The 25,521-nt window shown below is 42.2% G+C and overlaps 1 protein-coding gene and 1 long non-coding RNA gene across 5 annotated transcripts in view; one reads left to right on the forward strand and one right to left on the reverse strand.

Annotated features, from left to right (window-relative positions):
- LOC311003858 overlaps nt 1-9,176 on the reverse strand; it is a 24,206-nt gene extending 15,030 nt beyond the window's left edge. Inside the window, exon 1 of the long non-coding RNA XR_014596285.1 lies at nt 8,908-9,176. This is a non-coding gene — a long non-coding RNA (uncharacterized lncRNA). The remainder of the gene's footprint in view (nt 1-8,907) is intronic.
- smarcd3b (SWI/SNF related BAF chromatin remodeling complex subunit D3b) overlaps nt 1-24,771 on the forward strand; it is a 26,888-nt gene extending 2,117 nt beyond the window's left edge. The window contains exons 2-14 of one of the 4 annotated variants that reach the window (XM_083995753.1): nt 5,807-6,024; nt 11,973-12,062; nt 14,737-14,779; nt 16,652-16,774; nt 17,061-17,183; nt 17,943-18,038; nt 20,340-20,441; nt 20,749-20,910; nt 21,201-21,298; nt 22,419-22,554; nt 23,724-23,846; nt 24,403-24,504; nt 24,602-24,771. In XM_083995753.1, coding sequence (XP_083851879.1) covers nt 5,807-6,024; nt 11,973-12,062; nt 14,737-14,779; nt 16,652-16,774; nt 17,061-17,183; nt 17,943-18,038; nt 20,340-20,441; nt 20,749-20,910; nt 21,201-21,298; nt 22,419-22,554; nt 23,724-23,846; nt 24,403-24,504; nt 24,602-24,655 — 1,470 coding nt within the window. In that variant the 3' untranslated portion in view covers nt 24,656-24,771. Of the gene's footprint in view, nt 1-5,806; nt 6,025-11,972; nt 12,063-14,736; nt 14,780-16,651; nt 16,775-17,057; nt 17,184-17,942; nt 18,039-20,339; nt 20,442-20,748; nt 20,911-21,200; nt 21,299-22,418; nt 22,555-23,723; nt 23,847-24,402; nt 24,505-24,601 lie in introns of all 4 variants that reach the window. The other 3 variants (XM_083995752.1, XM_083995754.1, XM_083995755.1) reach the window with 3 other exon arrangements.
- The last annotated feature ends 750 nt before the right edge of the window (nt 24,772-25,521 follow it).

The following is a 25,521-nucleotide window of genomic DNA, read 5'->3' on the forward strand; positions in this document are numbered from 1 at the left end:
CGGTCCACATCTGCACCTAGAATCCCAAGGACACCGGGGTCCTTCACAATCTAAATGATCTGTAGAGGAACTGGAGAACTAAAACTGAGAAGAACTGAGACAAACTCGCTGGACGCTGCTGGTGCGGATCTGGAAAGTTCTTCCAGAGCTGAAACAGTTTGCTGATTAATTGCGCATTCAAACTATTTCAATAATTCATTAAATGCTGAACTCCTTGTTTGAGCCGTTAGTGGTTGTGTCCTCTCAGATGTGATGATTTGTTGGTTTTCTCAGTTTTGTTCGGTCCCTTGCTGAATATTTTTGGCTTTCAATCTGGTTGTTTGGATGAAACAAGCTGGTTAGATAAGTGAGCTTGGGGTTTTTTAGGATCTGATGGTCACTTTTCTATAATGAACCAATCAACCGCTGAATTTCACCTTTTCTCTGATGCTGAAACTTCTTGATCCTCCAGTACGTTTGTGAAGGTCGAAAAATATTTTGTGGTATTTGTTCTTTTTTTGTTTTTTTCAGCTTCCTTCTTTTCTTTTTTCTTGTGGGAGCTCTGGGTTTTTGACATAAGTCCATTTTAATCAGCGCTGATGTCGGACGTAGTGGCACCAGGTAGATTTATACACTGAAACAAGATGAGGTATTGTCTCTATGACAGGAGAGGTCCTACACACACACCCGTACACACACACACACACACAGAGTTTGGGATACAATGGAGCAGGTGATTGATGAGCCAGATGAGTGTGTCCTCTCAACAGACCAATTAACCTTGATGAGGCTCTGGCTGCTCCAAGCCAAATATTTCCCTCTGCTTATTTTCTCTCATGCGTGCCTCTCCTCCTTCCAGCGTCTCTCCCCCACATTTTTAAGATGGAAAAGTCTTGTTAGAATAGTTGCGGCAGGTTCCCGGTTGTGTATACTGCAGAATTGAGAAATATTTATAGTATGGGATATGGGGATGATTTGGCGCAGTTTGTTAGCTTGTGGCGAGGGATGACGTTTCCTTTCCCCTCGTGGCTGACTGAAGCAGAGCAACTTTCTAGACACACGTGCAGATGCATTACCACACAGACACACACACTCATACACAACATAAATACAGTAAATGCATGCACATTGATGCGGCTACCGGAGGTCGGGCCGTTGCAGCTTCAAAGCGGCAGTGAGTGTGTGTTGTGGGGGGAGAGTTTGGGGCTGATGGGTGGGCTGAAGGCCTGGCTCAGGTCTCTTCCTCTTTCTCTCTCATTATCTGCATTATCCCCCCTCCTCCTGTGTTACTTCTCTGTCGTGTATGTGTGTGTGCATGTGTGTGTGTTTGGAGGTCAGAGACGGCCACGGTGATGAGAAAAGCCTTCCAGCACTCCGCATGGGAAACCCCGATAAGCCAAAAAACATAATACAACGACGACGCACTGTAGCTTTTTCATCATCTGTACTTCTGAGTGTGTTTGTGTAAGTGTGCGATAGATAGAACCTTTGAACCTAAACCTCACCCACAAGCTCAATCACATCTGGGTTTGTCTGGGACTGTTTCTTTCTTAGAGGGTTCACTTCACCCAAATTACCCCGAAAACAAAACATCCCCTCTCTTTTCTCTGATGCATGGCGTCCGGCCAGGCGGATTTCTGGCTCCACCTCAGCACAACCTGCCAATTATTTTTCTCAATTCATCAAATCATTATTTTATCCTATAAATTCTTATAAACCACTGGAAGACAACGCTCCTCCCAGGGTCCCAGAATCCATAGTGGTTTTTTCAAATGTCTTGATTTGTTCCACCTACTGTCCAAAACTCAAAATGTCCAATTTGAATTGATATAAAAGGGAAAAGAAGCAAATTCATATTAAGATTGATGAATTACTTAAAATAAATTGTTAATTATGATGTCAGGAGGGAATACTAAAACTAAATCTTGATAAATGTATCTTTAATTAGATATATACACGGTTGATTATCAAAACGACTTGGTCTGAATATCTTTTTAAAATGATTGACATGTGTCTCCTTTTCCCGACACTTGATAGAATACACAACATAATCGATAATGAAAGTGATCTTCCGTCTGAGGCCCTGAAAGAATGAGTCATGTCCCGCATGAGGAACCTCATCCAGTTTTTAATAGATTTCAGGGTGCCAATCGAAGCCATAGAAGGAACCATCCATGTTACAACCCACAGATTCATATGTTTAGTACAGTGTGGGTAAGTTTGGCCTCTTCAAATCCCTCCAGCCTTCCCCGAGATGCCAACACACTTCTCAGATATCCATCCACATGGCAGATTCGATTGCTGGCTGGCTGGCTGGCTGGCTGGCTGGCAGAGCTCCGGGCAGAGCGTTGGAGTCGGTTCAGCAGGTCAGATTATAGAGTACCGCTCATTGTGAGTGTGGATTTAGGGGAAATTCATCTTACACATTATCCAGCTATGGCTCTCTGTATCTGTTATCAGGGAAGCTTAAATTCTCCAGACAGCCGGCTGTAACAGGAACGATGTCTGTCTGGGTGGGTCGCGGTCTGATCTGAGGTCTGTTTGGGTGCTTGTCGCCCAGCTGCGGTGGGACACAGGCAGAAAAAGAAGGGGCCGGGGGTCTCTTCTCTTAAGACTCCATAAGGTGACCACATCCAGGCTGGAGGCCCCTGACCATATGTTGTTTTATCCTATCCCATTTGGAGACCCTTCTCAGTTGCTTTGACCCCCGGTGCCCCCTCCCCCCACAAATAATCTCCCAGCTAGAGTGACAGCAGCGCCTGCTCGGCCTCCTTATCACAGGATCTGTGCTTGGTCACCATTTCAAAGGGCACATAATATCACTCTGAGCCTGTTGCATGCTCTTATAATTATTTCTCTCCACATGAATACACACATTTACTTTTGGATGCGATTTAATATCTTTATTTTTTTCTTTTAAGTGTGCCTTCAGTGTTGTTTGTTACCTCGGTCTTTGTTTGTTCGATCTCTGCTTTTTTTGTGTGTTTGTGGAGGGTCTAAAGATCACATTCGATATGTGTGTGTGTGTATGTGTGTGTGTGTGCGCTGTGTATTCCACACTTATAGGTGACAAACAGCGTGAAATGCTGGGAGAACGCTGAAACTCCTAAATTTGTATCTTTCAGCTGTTCTCTCACTCCAACATTTACCCATTCTGTTACCAAATGTTGGCAGTTTCTGTGCCAGTTTGGACTGAGACTAAGTCCTCTTTGCATGGTGATGCTTAATAAAAAAGATTTTTAACAACCACATAAATTTGATTTTGTAAAATAATTTTCACTGGAGTAATTTCAATACATCTATCCAAGCACTATTCTGCATTTCAGAGGAAGCAGATTCTTTTTACTTTCCTACATTTATTTCTGACAGATCTTTTTATACAGAAAACCTGTGATCTAGCTTATGAAATATGGTGCACTGCATTCATATAAACCACCAACAGTCAGGGGCGGATTTACTCAGAAGTGAGCCCCAGGTCAAGAGCAAGTCATTTGCCCCTAATCAGATTCCCCCCACTCACTCTTATCCCTCAGGTTCCCCAACTTAATTTGGCTATAATTTGATTACATGCAAAATTATGCAAGAATATGCAGCACATAAGCATAATATCAAAAAAAGAAGGAAAAAAAAGAGCTGCGTAATGTATGGAGTTAATTCAGTTCATTTTGAGGTATTACAATCAAAAATCAACATTGGTTGATGATAGATGTTATAAGTGATGTCTGGAGCCATGACATTCATGTGACATGCAGGAGAACGGAGGGGCGTAGAGACGTTTGGCTGTAGGTTTGTGTTTGCAGCTGATATGAGGACGAGCTCCTGTATCTGCTGTTGTTGAGGAGACAGGAGTACAGGGAAGCAGAAGCACTTTGTAGCTAGCCATGTAGCTATCTTAACATGGTAATGTACTAAAAATCCAATAATATACTGCCTTAGATCATAACAGTAACGCTATCAGGAGCCGAACCGCTGTAGTACATTTACCCTCAGCAAGTACATTTTCCTGCTTGTGCCAGTTTTTTTTTTAGTAGTAGTAGTTTATTCTTTAACACAAAATTATTTACAGTTGAGCATCAATCACAGTCAGTCAACCTTCCATGATACCATCATTCGTTCAACTAGTTCATAAATAGATCGAAAAGGTGTAGACCGTGTAGCTATCTAGCTTATAGATGCCTACTTTAATTCAATTTTCCATTATATCCATTAGAGCTCTTCTTGATTTCAGTCATAGAAAGAAACAAGTATCCAATAATTAACAAATGTTGCCAAAAAATAAAATAAATAGATAATTAAACAGTATTACACTTGCAATCAGAGTCATAGAAAGAAATAATTATCCAATAATTAACAAGTGTAGCCAAAAAAATAAAATAAATAAATAATTTAACAGCATTACAGTTGCAATCAACACCCAGTTATTCAATCCTGTTTATGTTTCTATCATACTATGTTTTAATATATTTTTAAATTGTGTTATGTTTTCGCATTGTTTGAGTTAACCCTGTAACCCTGTTAAAATACTTAATACTTTTTTTTTTTTAATAGTGCATTTCTACTTTATGTAAAAGGATCTGTTTCCTTCTTCCACCATTTCAAGTCATTGCATTTGAATTTGAGGGCTATAGTGGTGGTAACCCCCTCTGATGAGGTGTGTAGCTTTCTGGTGGGAGGTCTGTGCTGTGGATAACGTGAAAGGATTTCTTTCTATCACACACAAACCCCTCCCCTGGTTTTCAGACAATAAACTGAGGCGGGAGGCAGCTGTTGCCATGGGAGTGACAAGCACAGGTGAGAGCCCACCAGTTGTTCCCAGGCGTCAAGATGGGAGTGTGGGACCGTGGCTTCTGACACTGTTTGCATTGTTTAGGGGTGTGTGTGTGAGTGTGTGTGTGTGTGAGTGAGATGGAGTTTGCATGCTGTGAAAAATCTTCATTGAGTCTGTTTTTCAGAAAGCTGATTCTTGTTTAAAGGCGATGAGGGAAGAAGCCAGAAACTCAGCATTTCTGCTTGTTCTGGGCACAGCTGCTCTGGTTTATTTTATTTTCCGGAAATTACTGTTTGTATCTTTTAAACATGACAAAATAAGACGGTATCAGTTGATTCTTCAAATGATTTGGGGTCCTGCCCATATCAGATGCCTGCATCAAACACTATCTCTCCCAGACTGAAAAGTGGCCTAAAATACGAGCTGCATATTTCTTGTTCCTCTCTAATGTCACTGTCGAACATGACAAATCACACGCCGGACCTCGCTCCATTTAAGGCTTTCGCAGGACGTCCGAAACATCAGAAAAACATTTGAAAACAGAAATCGTGTAAATTGACGTCACGGCATTGCGCAAAAGTGTAATCTTGTTTACCAGCCCAGCTGTTGTGTGATTGCTGGACGGGTTACAAAAGGTAGGGGGGGGGAAGGTGGGACGTGTAACGTGGAGAGTTTCCTGTTTGCATTCGAAGCAGATGTTTTTCAGGATGACTTTGTAAAATCAGAGCAGGATTTCATTTTGAATGAGAAATATCTGTGAGGGTCTGGATTTAGGAGATGGTGAGACATTCTTTGTTGCAGCTCCACTTCATGATTTTTTTATTGACAAGATGGGTGTGTTTACCAAAAAAAAAAACCTCCCCAGTCTCCCTCGAATCCACCAGAGTGAAATGAAAAAGAGTTAACGTCTGATCTAATGTTTCCTTTGTTGTATTTTTAGACTCTAATTTGTGATTATAAATAATCAGAACACTGAGCAGAGGATGTTGTCAACATACATGTGACCCCCCCCTCTCCTCTCCCTCCCCATCCCTTGTCTCTTTCTGGTTTTCCTCCCAGCGTCCTGGCATGCCGTCTGGAGCGAGGATGCCCCACCAGGGAGCTCCCATGGGCCCCCCCGGCCCGCCGTACGGAGGCAGCCCGGCGGTGCGGCCCGGCCTGCCCTCCCCGGTGATGGAGCCCAGCCGCAAGAGGCCGGCCCCCTCCCAGCAGGTCCAGCAGCAGCAGCAGCAACAGCAGCAGCAGCAGCAGCAGGCCGTCCAGAACCGGGCCAGAAAGTGAGTGTGAATCCAGCGCTGACCCTCCACCCACTGGCAACTAAATACTGCATGGCTTGCATCAAATCAGCTCCTGGCGTGTCCCTGTCTGTCTGTGATCGTTGAGATGACGTAGACACCAACAGCTGTGGTTACACTCTCATCTTAACCAGTCTGGATCAACAGCAAAATCTGACTCTGGTCACATTTTATAGAAATATGGAATTGGCCTTGAATCATGTGTGAGCGCTATGAATAGCTCTGGCATGAAATCTTAGCAGTTTGTTTTGATAACAGCAGCAATGTGTCAAAATTTTTATGCCATCTTTGATGACACACATCCTGACTGAAGGCTCCGTATTGATCATTTTTCATTTGCTTGCGTTAAGATGCTATTGACGACTCTGCATTTTAAAAGTTTGTCTTAAAGCAGATATCAGTGGAATGTTTTTGTTAATATAAGTCCTAAATAGTCCTATTTTCCGTCAGCAATCACTTACATGAAGTATTTCAGCCTAAACACGAGTCTCTCCGTCACTCTGCTCTGCTGTAACCCGAGGAGAAAATTTTCCTTGTGGGATACAAGTGTTATCCAATGAGGAGAGAGAACGGCATGAAGGGCTGTGTGTGCAGCCAAGGGATGCGCGTGAATGTGGTGACGTAGCACGAGGACCAATTGATGCCTGACAAGGGCGGGGGCTGCTAACTCATGGTGCGTTCAAAGAAACTCGTACTTTGTGTTTTTCCTTCCTGTGAAGTCATACCAGTTCGATCTGGTACGAGTTCACGGGTCGGAAGTTACGAGTGGCCGTTATAGGGAACTTTCACAGACAACAGGATGGTAAAAACACGAGCTACGGGTTACCTGGAACGCTACCAAGTCGTAGTTGTGACTTGAAGCTGTAACTTACGGTTTCAAAAGCCTGCCTTGAACGCAGCATTAGCCGAAACGGCCGTGAAGCTGATATCTGCTTTAATGTTAATCACGGAAACAGCTTTTAGCAACTGTACATATTTGCACACAACACAACATACAGCCCCACTTATGAAATATAATTAAGACAACAGTTTCAATAAATGATCAGTCAGTTGTCAGCAGCAAAAATGTGACTTATCAATCAGCAAGACTGAGAGTTTACACTTGCAGACTTAATAGCTAAATGCTAACGGTCATGCGTTTTTTTAGCAAATTCACTGTTTCAATATAGCACGTTAGGTAATAGCCTACTTGCTCATTAGAAGTGAAGACAAAGTAAAAAGGCACTTGTATAGGAGTGTTAGTTGGTTAAGACAAGATTTTGATCTGATGATGGTGTTAGATCAGGGGTGTCAAACTATATTTAGTTCAGGGGCCACAAACAGCACAATTTGCGGCGGCAGCGGCAGCAGCGGCGGCTACGACGGCGACGACGACCGGAGGGGAACCGTAAGTTTCGCTTTTACCCACCACGTCTCTCCCTCGACGCAGAGGGGAGGAGGGGAGGAGGGGAGGAGGGGGGGGGGCGGTGTTTCGTACCCGTGCAGGGAAGTTACATAGTGCAGTTTCAGCCGACGCGACCCGGCTCAGGCTGCAGCGGCAGCACCATTCATCCTATTAACCATTTTTCTACCATTGCAATGAGTCTGGAAACATTATTTTAAGGCCGAAAAACTCTGCAATGTTACTTTAATAGCCTATAAATAAAAATAACTTTGATTTTTTTTTTACTTTTTTAATTCATTATTAATATGTTTACAGTTAATGAACTATCCTTTTACAAACATATATGAACAATCTGAAATGTCTTGATAAAAATATGTGCAATTTCAAATCTTCACAATTGATAAAATCATCCTGAAGGCCGGATTGGACCCTCTGCCGGGCCGGTTTTGGCCCGCGGGCCGCATGTTTGACACCCGTGTTAGATGAAACATGAAGGGATCCAGTGATTGCAGTCGACCCTAAAGGGACGATTAAACGTCCGTGGGAAATTTCATGGCAACTCATCGAGCAGTTGTTAAGATATTTCAGTCTGAAGTGGTGAACTAACCAACACCCAGCTGTTGCCATCCAGTTGTTTCCAGCCTCTCAAATTGGAGGATTTGCTGCTTTTCTCTTCTCTTTGTGTAAATGGAACATATTTTTCAGAGTTGGACTGTAGCACAGACAAAAACACGACATTGAAAAACACCACCACGAGCCATCGCAAGTTATTTTTGACACTGCGTAGATGAAACAATCATGAATTCTTAAAACAAAAGAATAAATGAATCAATAATTAAAATGTTTATCACTTGCCCAGCAGATTTACCTGTGAGCAACAATTCGATGCTCCGTTTCATACTTTGCTAAAAAAAAAAAAATGGTTTTTAAATTCTGATCTCGAAAAAATTAGTCTGATGAGAAGTGAAACCATGACCTTTGTGTGTCTCCTTTCAGCTTTCATTTCAGTTTTTGTTTGCAGCTTTCCAGCGTGCACCCCGCCTCTCTCCCATCGCTCCACTTTCTGCTCAGCTCTCTGCATCCGCTCTGACCATCCCAATCACTGCCATGACTGAGTGTTCCCTGTCTGTCCCGTCTCTATGTGTCTTCAGAGTCTGCTGCTTAATCTGTCATATCGGCGTGGCGTCCGTCCACGCAGCTGTCTGCAGACATTCAGACTCCGGCGCGTGCTTTGGCGGATTGTTACGCTGTTTATTGTCAGCTATTCAACCAAACAAAAGATCTGAACATCAGTATACTGGGCACACGCACACACACATGCACACACACACACACACGTCTATAAGGAGATTGATGTCTGTAAGAAGACGAGTGTGTAGCAGGTATGGTCATTAGAAAGGCGATCAATACGCATACTCGGTGGACCTCTGTCTCTCTCTGTTTCACCCTCTCAGTATCTGCAGCGCAATTGATCCACTTACAATTAAGCAGGCTTGTCGAACAGGTCATGGGAAATGTTGTCCTGCGACGGTGCCTCAACCCCCAGAGCGGCCCGGCTGGCCGGCCGCGCAGCCTCTGATCAATGGTCCAGGGTGACCCGACCGTCCAGGTGTCTCTGTCTCTTTCGCTCTCTGTTGCTTTGTGAGCACGCGCGTGTGTGTGTGTGTGTCCGTCCTTTGGCAAAAACAAGTTTGATGCTCCAGCTCCTCCGTCCAGCTCGGAGCTCACACTGCTGCCAGCTGAGGGCGAACCACCTGTGCTTGCAGTGTCATTGAGACCTTATGGTCCCAGCTACACGCTGCCCTATGCAAAGCTGCAGCTAAAAATAGGGTTTAATTCCCATTTGCTTTGCATAAAGTAGTATAAACACTTAATCTAGCATCTGAGACATAATTTGTTTTATCATGTGCCTTTTTCTGGAGAAACATATTTATCTTCGTACTTTAGGAAGCTTCATATTTATGTACAGCATATAACTAATACACAGGACACCAGAGAACAAGGTTAATATCTAGAGTCTTATGTGAAGTTACATAACTTATAATTACGTCTAATGTTCATAGAACACATAATCAATGTGGTCTAAGCAAGAAGGTTCTGGGTTCGATGGGTGGAGTTTGTATTTTCTCCCTGTGCCTGTGTGGGTTCCCTCTGGGCTCTCCAGCTTCCTCCCACAGTAAAACAAAACAAAAAATCACACACACTAGGTCGATTGACGAATCTAAATTGTCCGTACACTGCAAAAACACAAAATCTTTCCCAGAATATTTGTCTTATTTCTTGTCAAAATGTATATTTTCTAGTCAAAACTAATCTCTTTCCACTTAAAATAAGACTCATCACCTAAAAATGTACTTGTTTTTATCATTTTCACTTGTTTCAAACAAATTTTCACTTGACAGCAGGTTTTTTGTGCTTGTAATGAGAAAGAAAAACTTGCTCCACTATCAAATTTTTCTACTTATTTCAAGTGAAAATATGCTTGAAAGAAGTAAAAAGTGTCTAAAACAAGCTAATTTTTATATTACGAGTCTTATTTTGAGTATAATTTGATTTGTTTTAACTAGAAATGACATTTTGACTAGAAATAAGACAAATATTCTTGGTAAGATTTTGAGTTTTTGCAGTGTAGATGTGAATGTGAGTGTGTGAGCTTGTTCATCTCAGTGTGTTGGCGGCCCTGCGATAGACTGATGACCTGTTCTGGGTGTACACCAGCCTCGCTCTGTGTCAGCTGGGATACGTTCCAGCCTCCGTCCAGCCCTGCAGGGATTAGCGGTGTAGATGATGGATGGATGTATCATGGATGTATGGATATTTGCTGTTGCCAACTGACCTCAAAGTTTAGATTCTCTTAGCCAGTCATTCTGAAAAGCTAATTAAAAAGAGTCAGTGGGTTGAGCTCATGAATAACAATGTTCACTCAAAAGTTAAAGTGAAAAAAAGTATTAGAAATAACATGACGAATATTACATTTAAGTACATTTTAAAATTAATAATTTTTAAGCAAAATTTAAAAAAAAAATGTATTGGTTCTGGCTTCGTAAATCTAAGTTTCTTGGATCCTTGGTCTTCAATAATAGCAAATTGAATGTCCAAATATTTGCTTTAGTCAGACTGAGCTTTTGGAAATCTCAATGTAATTAGCCATTTTCTTGCCATATTATGAACCAAAAAATTAGAGAGAATAACCTGCAGATAGGTCAGTAAATAAAATAATGAATAAGAGCAGCCTCCTCGGGCCCAACTGTCTTTTTGCAGTATTCCCATATCACCTAAAATGTGGATGGTTTTTATGCCAAACAATTTGTTTTTACTGGTGAACTTTGTCAGACTCCCGTGGGCTGAGGGTGAAACACTTCTTTAGCTGCTAGAATTTGTTAATAATTTGGAACATTTCCTCCAACACCTTCTACAAAACTGTTCTGCAAGGTCACCGTTTTGTAATATGAGGAAGTTATTCCGACAGTGTGTGCAATCAAACAACAAACTTAATGTCATTTGCTCAGACTTACCTCATTCTTGATGTTATGCATTTCACCGACAGATTAGTTCTTTTAGTTTTCTCTAAAAAATGTTTCTTAACAGCAATTTAACAACACAATGAACCCCATTGTTTCACTTATCAGCCTTCAAGATTTCCAGCTGGAGCTCTGTTACTCTGTTTTCCGCTTGAGAACACAGCTTCTTCCATCACCTCATATATTTTCATTTGCACAATAGGGATAAAATATTCAGTTTTATCTTTTGTTTTCCTTCAATTTATCTTCTATTATATGAAGCTCTGAATCTTGGTTTTTTGCTGTTCACTCGTAGTCCTTGAAGTCAAGCCTTAAACTGTTCCTCCCCGCTCACGACCATTTGTTATCCAGGACACTTGAGGTTTCCCAGGAACATTGTGAGGTTTTTATCCAATAATATAACTGGTTTTCTTGGTGCTCGACCAGAAGGTTGAAGGTGCTGATCACAGCTGGAATTTCTGACCAAGAGCTGGTTTTGGGAAGTTGAAATACTTGGTTTGAGAATGGAGAATTGTTTTGAGAAGTTCAAAAAGATGTGAGTATCGTTCATGTTGTCTTCATCTGCTCTTGAGAATCCATTTCAACTCATGTCTATAGAATTCAGAGCTGAACCAAAGGGCTTAACTCGCACACTTCTTGTCTACCCTCCTTTCCATGTGATCCACCAGCTCACAGTGTGTCCATTATCAGTGTATTGTCTGTCTATGTGTGTGAAGCATGATTGTTTTGGTTCACTGAGAAACTTTGTTGAATGAGTGTGTCCCTCAGACGAGCAGGACGCCTCCCAGGTCCTTCTCTGCTGCACTTTGTGCGTGCATGGACACAGTTACACAACCATCCCAGTGCCTGCCCTTGTCTGAGTTGCACCTACTACTAACAGACCCTTGAACTTAACACACATCCAACACGTACAGACATACAAACAGCCAGAACTACCAGGTGTTGCTCCTCTACTTGCTGCCACTTGAGTGTGTGTCTCGTCACAACTCTAATCGGACAACCTTCGAATCCTCACCAATTCTTAGGAAGCCGGTCGGATTCCCCGGAGCCAATGAGATGCCGGCGAGGCAGATGGACATGAGAGAGCCCCAATCAGATCCCACGCTCGGATCAAAGTAGGAGTTTATTCTGCTGCATGTCCTATTCTTACGTTTGATGACTCTGGCCTATTTAGCCTTTCACCTCGGGTCCAGCACTCCCTGAATGAGTTGTTTTGGCCGATCGTAGGTACAGGCCTAGAGGTTGACTTCTAGTGGTGCATGCTTTGGACTGGAGCATGGCATGATGGAAACAGTTGTTTTGCAGCAATAGTATAAGACTAAAGTAGAATCCAATCTGAAACCCTTTTTAATTAGTGTAGAATGGCGGATTGTTGTGATGCAGGTTTGTGTTTTCCTTTGCATTGCACCCCCCCCCCTGGATCTTCCAGTTCTCCTTGCAGCAGGCTTGTTTCAGTATTTGGCATGCTGATGTAACATACTGCCTCACAGATCGTTGCAGAGCTCTGTGATACAAAAAAAATCCCCACACTGCAAAAAAGACCCCCTTCTACAAACAAACATAATATCCAGAAATTTAGAGGAATCGGATTGGGAGATATGGCAAATATACTGTACAATGAGACACTAGAAATAAAAAAAATTAAACGAGCAGTTGTTGTAGAAATAAAGGGAAAAAAACAGTTGCCAGCCATCAGAGGCTTCTTCATTTTTTATCTAGTGCTGTTGATTAGTTTATTGTCATCAATGTTAATCACCTTCAAAAAAACCTTTTGGATTATAACCTCCTACATGATGGGAAAAAAAAAGTTTGGTCCTGTCGGAATTTCCACAGTACTATTGAAAATTAATATTTTTCTATTAGATCTCATATTGATAAAAAAAATTGCATTATTGTTCTTTCCCATTTATATGAATCACCTCAGTCACTTTATTCAGATACATCTTCAGATTAGAAATCGAGACACTTTCACTGTATTGCAATAGCCTACATACAATATATTATTATTTCAATAAAATGACCTGTCACAGTAGATGTTATCCTTGTCACACACCACAATGTATCAAACAAGAAATCAATAAGCAAACACAACTAGATCAGGTGAAAGCAAAAGACTCCCCAGCCTTTAAATCATCAGTCTGACATTTTGAGGAATGTGTTTATTTGCTCTCTTACCAAGAATTAGATCAGAAGATTAATATCTCTCATGTACAGTATGTTAAATATGAAGCTATAGATCGCTACCAGCAAGTTAGCTTAGCGTAATGACTGGAAACAGGGGGAAGAGCTAGCCTAGCTCTGTCGAACTGTTGCAGAATCTGCCAACAAGCACTTCCAAAGCTAATGGATTTACATTACACCTTGTATTTTAACTGCACAACATCAATTGTGTGTGTTTGACAAATACTAAAACATTTCATTGTATACATTTGGACAGTGCAAGGTTAATTGTTTCCTTAGCTGGCAAGCTGTTTTCATCTTCCCGTTAAGATAGCCTTCTGCTGCTACACCTTATATTTAGCACAAACATGTCAGTTGTATCAATCTTCTCATCTTCAACTCTTGGCGTGACAGTGAATCCAATATTTTCTATAATGTCAAACTCTTGCTTTAAATCAGTTTTTTTTTCTTTAAAGACTCGATAAAAGCAGTGAACCTTGAGAAATTCACTAAAAATGTGCTTAACATTACCGTACAGTTCAGCTCAATTAAGGTGTTAATACTTCAAAAGAGGAGCACAGAGAAGGATCTAAAAAACCCTGAGATATAAATTCCTCTGCTTATTTACACCATTCAACGCTCCACCATGAGGACGTAGCCTATCACTCACAAGCCAAGATTTTTTTTCCCCCTATGATGAGAAAGACAAGACAAAATCATCTTAAAATAAGTGATTCTGACCCTTTTTTTATTCTTATAATTGTTCATTTTACAGTGTCATTCTGCAGGCAGCGACATCAGCACACTTGCATGAATTTACATGGATGCTCCACATATCACAGGTGTCCACAGATGTCGATGAAATATTTAAGGACATTTGAATAGAGGAGTGAGCTGCTGTGGTGTTGCTTTTGTAAATCAGACTCACCTAGAAAGAAAAAGTTCAGTCAAAGACACCAACTTGGCACAGGTTGTCTTATATTGTGTCCCTCCTCGGTAAGTATAAAACAAAACAAAAAAAAACCACGGTATATCAGTAAACATATGTTGCTCTCTCACAGCAGGAAATGCCTGAGATTCGTGAATGAAAATATCTTCACACACACACATACGTTCTCCTCTGTGGAGGAACTCTGCATTCCTAAAAGCTCCTTAACACACATCCTGTCACCATCCGTGTCCTGCTGCAGCGGCCCCAGTGAATCTGCAGAATGTGTGTGTGTTTGTGTGTGTGTGTGTGTGTGTGTGTGTGTGTGTGTGTGTGTGTGTGTGTGTGTGTGTGTGTGTGTGTGTGTGTGTGTGTGTGTGTGTGTGTGTGTGTGTGTGTGTGTGCATAAGTGCGGTGAATACATGTCAGGCAGGAGATGTGTGATGTGACACTTTTTTGGCTGATAGAGGCTCTCGCTCTCCAGGTGGACCGCTGCATTTCAGAGAGCACATAAGCGGGCACACACACACACACACACACACACACACACACATACGCATACACACACACACAGCTGGGACGCTGGGGTGCTGGATATGGCCCAGCATTTTAGCAGATGGCCTGGGTGCTACGCTATCAGTCACCATAGTAACATGCTCTCTTTTTCCTCTTTCTCTCTGTCTTTCTCTCCCTCTCTCTAGTGCTAAGAGAAGGAAAATGGCAGACAAGATTCTTCCGCAAAGGGTGAGGCTGCATATTTTTTTTTACCTTTGTTGCTCTGCTTATTCCTTGTGCGTGTTATTATCTTTTGTGTGCGGAACAGATAAATCCTGGCCGCTTTTTTGATGTCAGGGGTTCTTGGAAGGTGCAGAGGGCCAGATGATTATGTGCTATTTCCAAATGAGGAGAGCGAGGATGAGGGGAGCGATCCGGGGAGGTTTTAGGGTTCCTTTTTTAGGGTTTCGTTGTGTTATTTTAATGGTGGCTTATTGATTTAAATTGGAATAGTCAGCGGGATGAAACCACAAGTAGAGCCAAAAGAGGCAGCAGAATCGCCACGTTGCCACAGGTGAGTCTGTGCCGACTGAGGTTTGATTTTCATCCCGTGGACTCTCAGTTTTCGGCCCCGTGCCACGCCATAACCTCACCGTGTCCTGGCTGGCTCGCAGAAAGCTTTCACTCTGAAACTATGGAGGTCTGGACAGTGAGTGTCTGGGCTCAGGTCTTATCCCCTAACATAACCCAGACAGGGAGATAGCACTATGGCATGGCTATGGGGCGCCACTCCACAATAATGAGTCAGGGACAGGGAATGTCTGCCACACTCTTGCGTCTGCTCAGCACCTCAGCCCGGGGAAAGGCGGTGAGATTCAGATAGAGGAGGAATGAGAGGGAACAATGAAAGCAGCCATTTAGAAAGAAACATGAAAAAGGACAGAAGAGGGAGGGTGGAGAAGGAACGAACTGTAGTGTGTGTGTGTGTGTGTGTGTGTGTGTGTGTGTGTGCGCAGTTTGGTAAGCAGCAGCCCTCGAAGCTCCGAGGACTTTCATCAGCATGGTAATGTCTGAGTCCTGGCTGTTTGGCTGCACACACTGCATCTCATTTTTATCCCCCAGTGTCCCCGGGATGTTGTGGTCCACCCTATTAATGATGGACTGGGCAGCAGTAAAGAGATATTTCTCTACCTATATCACCTTTCTATAAGTGAAAGAGAAATAATCATTTGCAAATAAATAAGTCTCATACAGATTTTTTAATATTACTCATTAAATTTCTCACAGTTTTTTTTTTTTTTTAGTAATTTGAATAATCTGATGAGGGGGTTGTAATGGTAAAGTATGAATCTCTAAGTCACCAGGCTGCCTTGAGTTTAACATCGACCTCCCCACTGACCTGCTGTTGATGCTGTAGCACAACCTGATGTGCAGCTACAACTTTGTTCAAAGCTGCTGAACTTGATTTCAAATTCAAAACACGATCACACACTTTAAACAAGCAGTAAATATATGAATATAAATAAGACACCTGGACTTTGAGAATATTTCACATAGATGGGATGGCGAGGCCATAAAAACATGACTGTAGGGTTTCACCCATTAGCCATTAGCTCTGCTTACAAGCTAACCAAGTTAGTGGATAAGATCTACAAACTAATAAGCTAATGTAACAAAGTCTGTGGGTTTTTTTTTCCAATTATCTATCAACTACTTAGCTGAACTTATCTGATTAGGTTCCTACGTTTAGCTCATTAGTAGTGCCTTATGTTAGCATTTCCTCCACATGAACTAGATGTTTCTTTTTTCTCTTCTAGTTAGCCATTTTGTGAGGTGATGTTAGCCTGCTTTATCTTTACCATCAAGGTCTATTCTTAAAGATCAGATGTTAAAGCTATTAAGAGCGGAAATAACAGGAAACTGGATGTATTAGTGTAAAAATGTCCTTGAAAAAGGACAGCAGCAGACCCCCTACCAGGACCAAGGCTGGACAGACAGCTAATCTGCTTAAGCTCTAAGTGATATTCAGATGATGTATGACTTTTTAATCCTGTGAGTGTGATATTACGGTTGTCCATCTAAAGATTTTAACGTCAGATCGTCTTCTCCCTCTCTGAGCAGATCCGTGAGCTGGTCCCTGAGTCTCAGGCCTACATGGATCTGCTGGCGTTTGAGCGCAAACTGGACCAGACCATCATGCGAAAACGCGTGGATATCCAGGAAGCACTGAAGAGACCAATGAAGGTTAGGAAAAGACATCATGGCCCACAATGGGTTACTGCTGACCTCCAGGCGTGACTATAAAAGGCTTAGATTTAAAAAAAAAAGTATTTGCATTTTTTCCCCCTGTCGTAACACTGTAACACTTACATCAGAGCATTATCTAAATTTTTACCTTTTTTTGTTTGTCCTATTAAAAAACACACACACACAAAAAAGATTTGACTTCACACTTCACGTCAGTTTCAGCTCATGACTTTGTGGAGTGTCCCTTTAAACTGTGGATTGTTACATGCCCTTGTGTCAGCAGCAAAAGCGTAAACTGAGGCTTTACATATCCAACACCTTCAACCCCGCCAGACCTGACGCCGATGACTCCGACGGCAGCATTGCATCATGGGAGCTGCGAGTGGAGGGGAAGTTGCTGGATGACGTGAGTTTTCATACATAGTGCACATGTATCTTTATTAAATGTACCTACCAGCTGTTAAACATGGGCTTTTTGTACATGCACTACTTTAAGATTTTTTCTGGGACACTGATCTGCTGCACAGTTTAGTGTTATGTCATCTCTGGCAGATGAAGCCAGTGTGAGGCAAATAGCTGTTTATTTAAATTACTGACATCATAATCTTCCTATTTAGTGTGAAAGTATGATGTTGTTTGATCGCAAAGCCGCGCTGGGCAGTTTTTTGGCCTGCAGTCACGTTCGCTAATGAAGTGCTCAAACAATGTTGGACAGTAAAACATGTCGGAGTTTAAAGTGATTGATTGCTGGTGTGAAATGTGTTTATAGAGAGTGTAATACAGCAAGGAAGGCAGAATGATCTTATGTGAAACTTATGTTTCTGCGCTGTAAGCTTTGCTTCAAAAAACTCTGATGTTCTCAGCAGTCCGGGGCAAGGCCGTCATTTCACAGCGGTAGGAAGCATTTAGGTTTCACAAACCACAAATATTTCTGGTTGAGCTCTGAGGAAGTGGACCCTGAGAAATGTCTAGTGTCTCACTTTCTTTAAGATCTCTCTCGGCCTCTTGTGGGTTTTTTGATTAGTAATGTTGCTATAAGTGAAGACATGAATACAAGGGTTTGCGTTTGTGCTCTGTTTCGTTGTTTGATGCGTTTGTCTTTTTGTGTGCGTCTCAATTTTAGACATTAACTGACCACAACTATCTCTGTGTCTCTGTTGTGTAGCCGGGGAAACAGAAGAAGAAGTTCTCTTCGTTTTTTAAGAGCCTGGTGATCGAGCTGGACAAAGACCTTTACGGTCCTGACAACCACCTGGTCGAGGTCAGTCCTAACATGGCCGCTGCCCCCTGCACACACAGGAAGGGGCTCTGTTTAAGAACCACACACACACACACACACACACACAAACACACCATCTACTCAACCTCTGACCTGCTCGTACCACATGAGTGCACTGCAGACATCTCAGCTTCTGTCATTAAAACCAGTGTTTTTGTATCGAACATGGATTAACACTCCATGTAAATGTAATCAATACAAACACACTATACACTAAATGCTGACATTCACCATTTGGCACATTTTTGAAAATGTTAATCTGAAATGTAACATCTGTCAAATAAAAGTAGAAGAGGAAAAAGTACTATTTTTATAGCTATGATATAAAGTAGCTGCAAACTGCAATAAGGTAAGAGCAAGTAGCTGAAACCTGGTCTTAATGCCTATTTGCTGCTTGCATTATTTCACCGTGCTGTGATAAATCGATACACTAAATCCTTAGTGTTAGTTTTATCTCTTTGTACCTTTTAGAAAACATTCACAACTTGCCCATTGGTCACGTTGCAGGTCAGCGCTTTTCATTTGAGATCGCATCCATTAGTAATAAAGAGTTTGTATGCTGCGCAAATCGGTGAATCAGCCTGTTCAGCCATGCAGTCAGGGTCAGTGACGACCTCCTCATCATGCACAGGAGCGACTTTCACTTAACATTTTTTTTTTTTTTACCTCATGTCTGGTTGAAACACTCACCCCAACTAACCTGTTCTTTTGTCCCCATTCGATTAAATAAAATAATAAAATAGATAGATTTTTTATTTTTTTTGTAACAACAGAAAGGAGATTTTTTTCTATTTCTCTTTATTTTCAGCATTGCAAGGTTGTTTAAACATGCAGGTGTGAGAGCTGGAGCAAACAAGTGCTTCCTTATTAAAAACAACCATACTCTGCCCTTGACTTTGTATCTTCACAAAATGTATTGACTTAAAAAAACACTTTAGCAGTTTCAGAGTGAAAATTATGACTTCTCAAGGTTCCTTCTTTTAAAAGCATATTTGAGCAAGGCACTCAGGTGCTTTGCTCTGAATGATTTTCCATCAAAAGCATTTTTTTCTCTGCAGAGGTACAATCAGTACTTAATCTGCTCTGAGTCAGCTGAAGAGTTGAAGGAAAGCATTACACTGTATTGCATGCCAAGTTAGTGTTTAAAGTGCTTTTCTTTTCAGATCCTAAGCAGAAAAATGGACACATAAATTAGATGTGTGGTCAAGATACATAGGAGGTCCTGTGGTCCTGTATATAAACACAAAGGCTGAAACTGTGAATCTTATGGCAATAGTTGTGTTTCGCTCGGCTGGTATTTTGCTTTATCTGTAATTTCACGTCCTCGCTGATTGTGTGATCTTGGGCGCGATAACATTCAGCTTCACGGCCACATGGTAAACCTTTTGCTATCGTGGGTTTTCTCGGTACAATGTGCACAGCAAGTTTCAGAAATCTGCCTCTCACCAAACCACGTACTCTACTCTGCAGGCCGAGATCAAGGCAAAGCAGGCACAGGTGCATTCATGTCCACTTTCTTTTGCACATTACCAGTTCTCCAGCCCAATTCAGCCTCAGAATTCGTCTAGTATATTAAATATTAAGAAATAATCAAAATGAACGTAAAAAATGAAAAACATCCTTGGGTCTTGGAAGTATTGGACTATGAATGTGGTTAATTTCTTGGCAAACCATCTAATGGTTAAAGGAGCTAACGTTAGCATTACTTACTGTTTAATCTGCGGAGAGCAACCCTTTGGTTTTGCTTCTATTTCTATCATTTCCTTTTTTCCACTGACGTTAACATGCTAACATGTTAATCTGTTGTTAGTCACTGGGGTTTCCATCCACCTATTCTTATTTGCATTTTCAAAATTTGCAAAACAAAATGCCAGAAATTGGAAAAAAGGCAGAAAATTCACAAAATAAGTTCTTACGCTTAGTGGCATCCAGTCTACACCTTTTGGTTCGGCTAAACTGTTGTTATACGACATTTACTGACTAAGACCTACTCATCTTTAAAAAGCCATGACAAAAACACAAATACAAAAAAAAACCTCACGTATGAAATACACAAAACTGCTCAACTTTTGTCAGAAAAGGGTGTTACTTTCAGACTCCAACATTTGTAGTGAGACAGGCCCTTTAAAGCAGGAATTAGTAAACAACTCTGATGAGCAATGTGTGAAACAAACTGATAATGAAGTGTGAAACAAATGAAATGCAGACCATTCAAGTCTCGGATCGGCTCGGTTAGAGCTGCTTCGTCACTAAAAACAGCGTCGTGTGCTTTTGTGTTTCCAGTGGCATCGCACGCCCACCACCCAGGAGACGGACGGCTTCCAGGTGAAGAGGCCGGGCGACGTGAGCGTGCGCTGCACTCTGCTGCTGATGCTGGACTACCAGGTGAGGGCGCCACGGCGGTCCCACAGACGCCGCTGCCCAGAAATAGACTCTCTTCCTCCGTTACGACTGTGTGACTAATCCGTGCAATGAAATCAGCTGTTGTAGTGACAACCTGCAGGCCTCGTGTCGCTGATAACTCTGCAGAAACACTATAGTGCATTTAAGACTCCATTTCCAAGCCTGACAACCGTTTCTAAGCCGGGGGGGGGGGACATGATAAGGGTGTCAGATGTGATGGAGTTGATGTAAACGCTGGGAGGTAGGCGGTAGTAAAAAGTGTTGAAATGCAATTATATCTTCTCCGCAGCCTCCCCAGTTTAAGCTGGACCCTCGCCTGGCACGCCTGCTTGGTATTCACACTCAGACTCGCTCCTGCATCATCCAGGCCCTCTGGCAGTATGTCAAGACCAACAAGCTGCAGGACTCCCATGACAAGGAGTACATCAACTGTGACAAGTACTTCCAACAGGTACGGGGCTCAGGGTGTGCTACGAATCACGCCGCCGCAGATGCATAAATATTCATGTCACTGTTGCTGGAAATATTTTACTTACATGAGCAATATGGAAAATGTCTGAACCACGGGAGCTCACAGATGACATGTGACACAAGCACTGCCTTTCCAGTGACATGTGAAAAAGCAAATACCAGGGAGAAAACATACAATAAGGGTTTTGATCAAATCTAATAAATCAGATAAGTACGTTTTTTTTTTTTTGCATTTTAACTCAGTTTTTTTTCCCTCCAATTTCTCTATAGATATTTGATTGCCCACGGCTGAAGTTCTCTGAGATCCCTCAGCGTCTCACCAACCTCCTCCTGCCCCCAGACCCCATCGTCATCAACCATGTTATCAGGTAATAATAATAATAATACTAACTTAAGCAAAATACTCAAGGCGCTTTACATGAGCATGAGTGGGGGTTTGCGGGGAGGGGGGGGTTAAGGAAACAGATTAAGGTAGACTCTTGTGTTGCCGTGGCCGTTGCTAGGAATTCTGGGCCCCCTGAAAGAATACAAAAGTGGGCCCCTGACTTTTCCACTTTTTTTCTTAGACTATTATCATTTTTTATTTAGCCACTTTGATGAGCCACTTTTTGATGCTAATGCATTACTATGAGTATTAGTCAGGGTCTTATGCTGAATAATTCAGTCATGCAAAGATTAGACTTCTGGGGTTTTTTGCTGGCCCTACTGGGCGCTGGGCCCCTAGAATTATCATCACCTTTCTCCCCTATACAACGGCCCTGACTGTGCATGGACCTCATCTAAGCAGGGAAAACTCCTTTTCAGCAAAGTCCTTGCTAAGACAAACGACGCAGACAGATGACAGAAGTATGAAGAAACATTTATAAAGCGTTTCTTTTAATTGTATGTTTTGAACACGTCCCCCTGGTGTTGAATATTGTGTCTTTGAGGAGACCTTTTATCCTTGCATTGTAGAAAGGAGCACTTTAATTTACAGAGCTATAAATGTCAAACCGCAGAGGTTTGTTTTCTCACAACGACCTCAGCTCTGTGAAAATATCTCTTCAAGCCTTTTTAATAGACCAAAAATATCATATTTTTCTTTTCATGTTTTTTAATTATGTTCATTACTTAAGATATAATTGAACCTCGAAAGACTAAAATAAAGTTAAACAAACCACAACGGTCCAGCTGACACCGTAAACAGTTTGTGGCTGCAGAGGACTGAACTGTCAAAAACTAATTAAAGTTTTTGCAAGTTTTGTTACAGAAATACACAAAACTGTTGTTATGCACCATGTGGTTACAGGGAACAAAAGGTGAAAGGATGTCATGGGGGTAATTGTGTTTATTAAAAAGTTTCTTCTCAGGTTCTGTAATTATTTTCCCAACTGCCACTTATACATAAAAGGTTTTTGTCTTTTACATTCCATCCCTACACTTTGGAGTCATTACTCATTTTCTTCTTTTCTTTACACTCTCTTTCATCTTTTTTTCCTCCCCATCTAGTGTGGACCCCAATGACCAGAAGAAGACGGCCTGCTACGACATCGACGTGGAGGTGGAAGACCCCCTGAAGGGCCAGATGAGCAGCTTCCTCCTCTCCACCGCCAACCAGCAGGAAATCGCCTCGCTCGACAACAAGGTGAGATCACCGGCGTCGCAAAACACACACACGCGCGCGCTCCTCACACACACACTCGCGAATTGATTCTCTCTTACTTTGATGCCGCATGTCACGCCGAGGTGATAAGCAGGCTGCCTCGTGGGAGCAGCCATTTTGATTGCATATATTACTTCACGGGAAGCGTTTGTTTTACTGACGGCGGATCTCGCACCCTGCTGTTTTTAAGTGTATTAATGTTTGACCCAGACACATTTTAAACTCTGCAGCTGACATTTCTGTCGACGGCAGGTTGCTGTGGGTGAGCAGGAAGGAAGGGAGGGGCAAATAAGTGGTTCAGAAATACATTCAACCCCATTTGCTAATTTTACCTGTTTGTGTGACACACTTTTTCATTGGATTTACCTGCACTTTTTCACCGAAACATCACGGTGCTGAGGTGCAACATACAGTACAGAGGAAGGTGCATGATAAAAAAAAGTCACATGTGGAGAAAAGCTGGTGTTCGATAAAACCAAGCTGTAGGTCACGAGGTCAGCATAGTAAATGTCATTTGACTGTGAAATTCGGTGAAAATTGATTCAGGCATTGACAGAATATATGAATGATTGATGCCCTCCTGCGAAAAAATACTGTATATCCCCAGTTATTGGCGAATTACATTTTAAGAAATAACTGTATTAAAAGGTTAAAAATATATATGTTTATCAGTTTGTTTCTTCTGTAGCATCATTTCCTGAGGAGTTGTGTATTTGGTGTTTGTAAGGTTTCTATTTCTTCAGCATAGGGCCGTTGTATAGGGGAGAAAGGTGATGATAATTCTAGGGGTCCAGAGCCCAGTAGGGCCCACAAAAAAACCCAGTAGTCTAATCTTTGTATGACTGAATTATTCTGCATATGACCCTGATTAATACTCATATTAATGCTGCATTAGCATCAAAACAAAGTAAATAAAAAATGATAATACATACGTAGTCTAAGAAAGAAGGGGAAAAGTCAGGGGGCAGGGGCCCACTTCAGTATTCTTTCAGGGGCCCCGGAATTCCTAGCAACGGCCCTGAGCATATATAGATGGCACATGAACATGAATAGCTTTAGTTGTTTAGATGTTGCAGCTATGTGAATATAGGAAGCAATGTGAGTTGTATTTTTTTTTCTTGATGTACAGCGTGTTGCTCTTCCTCTCTCAGATCCATGAGACCATCGAGTCCATCAACCAGCTGAAGATCCAGAGGGACTTCATGCTCAGTTTCTCCAGAGATCCCAAGGGCTACATTCAGGACTGGCTCAAATCCCAGAGCCGAGACCTTAAGGTTGGACGCTACGGCTTCTATTTACACACACACAGTGTTAGACTCCTTAAAGGGACATTGTGTAACTTCTCCTGTTATCTATTCACGAAAATTGATTATTTCGTTCAAAAGTACGTTTTTCATTAATCAGTAATCTCCCCCATCAACAAACTGAAGTGTTCCGTGTATTGTTTTGCCTCGTGCTGACTGAACACTTGTTTACATAGAGGCTTGTTTATGCCGTTATGTGCAGCGGCTGTCGTCCGTCTGCCGTCTGCCCAATTTCACGTGAATGCAGCATGAAAAATACGATTGAGTTGCTTGCAACATACAACCGCAACGCTAGATGGGAGTAATTCCTACACAATGTACCTTTAAAGCTGCTGTTATTTTAGAATATCTTCTAGATGTTTGGGTGCAAAATAAAATGCAAAATACAACTGATAGAAAGTTTGTTTGATGAGTGATGACGTTTTTTACTTACACCTCCAGATTATGGTGAGTTTAATCAGCTATAACATTATTGATGGCTGTGATTGGGGTCTTAATGCTTGTGCCTTCTCTCCTTTGTCTGTAGTTAATGACAGATGTGGTTGGAAACCCTGAAGAAGAGAGGAGGGCGGCGTTTTACCACGAGCCATGGTCCCAGGAGGCCGTGAGCCGCTATTTCTACTGCAAGGTGAGGAAACGGCACCTGAGTGACTAAAAACATCCTGTTGTTCTGCGTCTCGACTCTCGGCTGATGTATTCATGTTTTTCTCCTCCCAATACAACAGATTCAGCAGAGGAGACAGGAGCTGGAACAGGCCTTAGCTGTCCGCAACACCTAAACCAAGGCTCTCCTGAATCTCTGCATCAGAGCCGTGTGTGTGTGTGTGTGTGTGTGTGTGTGTGTGTGTGTGTGTGTGTGTGTGTGTGTGTGTGTGTGTGTGTGTGTGTGTGTGTGTGTGTGTGTGTGTGTGTGTGTTTGGATGTGTGTGTGTGTGTGTGTGTGTGTGTGTGTGTGAGGCCTTCGCTGTAGTCTGCTGAAACAAAATACCTCTGAAAATGTTGGTAACTTAAAAAAAAGAAAAAAAAGAAACAGTCTTTGTGATGGCGAATACATTAAATTCTGAAGGTTTGTCCAATGTTTCGTAAGGGAAATTAGAAATTGGAGTGAGGAGGTTTTCACAAGACAGCAGCGATGTGCACGTACGGAGCCAGATCTCAATGCACAAATGCATCCACTGCGTATTCGTTCCGTTTTGTGCAGGACTGTGAGGACCCCCCCCATCCCCCCATCAATCGCTTATCGCATACATTCAGATGCGTGGTCGACCCCTCAGAGGCCCTTGGATCACATCCATCCTCGGACTCACTTCATCAGCGCCCTCTGCTTTGTAAATATCGTCACTAGCGACCCCCCCATCCCGCATCCCACCCCCCGTCCTCTCCTCTCAGCTGTGTTTCTAGATCCTCATCTCAGAGAGTCTGCTGCTGTTTCCCACAAACACGGACACGGCGTTAACCCACAGTCGATCCTCACAGCTCTCTGGACAAGTCCTCATCCTTTATGTTGTCCCAGCTCTTTTTAAAACAGATGTTTGGGTTTTTTTGGTTTTTTTTGAGGTGTGATTGACTGTGTATGTGTTTTCATTTGTTACAATTCGATTTTTTTTTTAAAAGACTGATTAATTACACCAGCAAAATTGAGATT

This window comes from Trachurus trachurus (assembly GCF_905171665.1).
Source record: "Trachurus trachurus genome assembly, chromosome: 20".
NCBI classification, from domain to species: domain Eukaryota; kingdom Metazoa; phylum Chordata; class Actinopteri; order Carangiformes; family Carangidae; genus Trachurus; species Trachurus trachurus.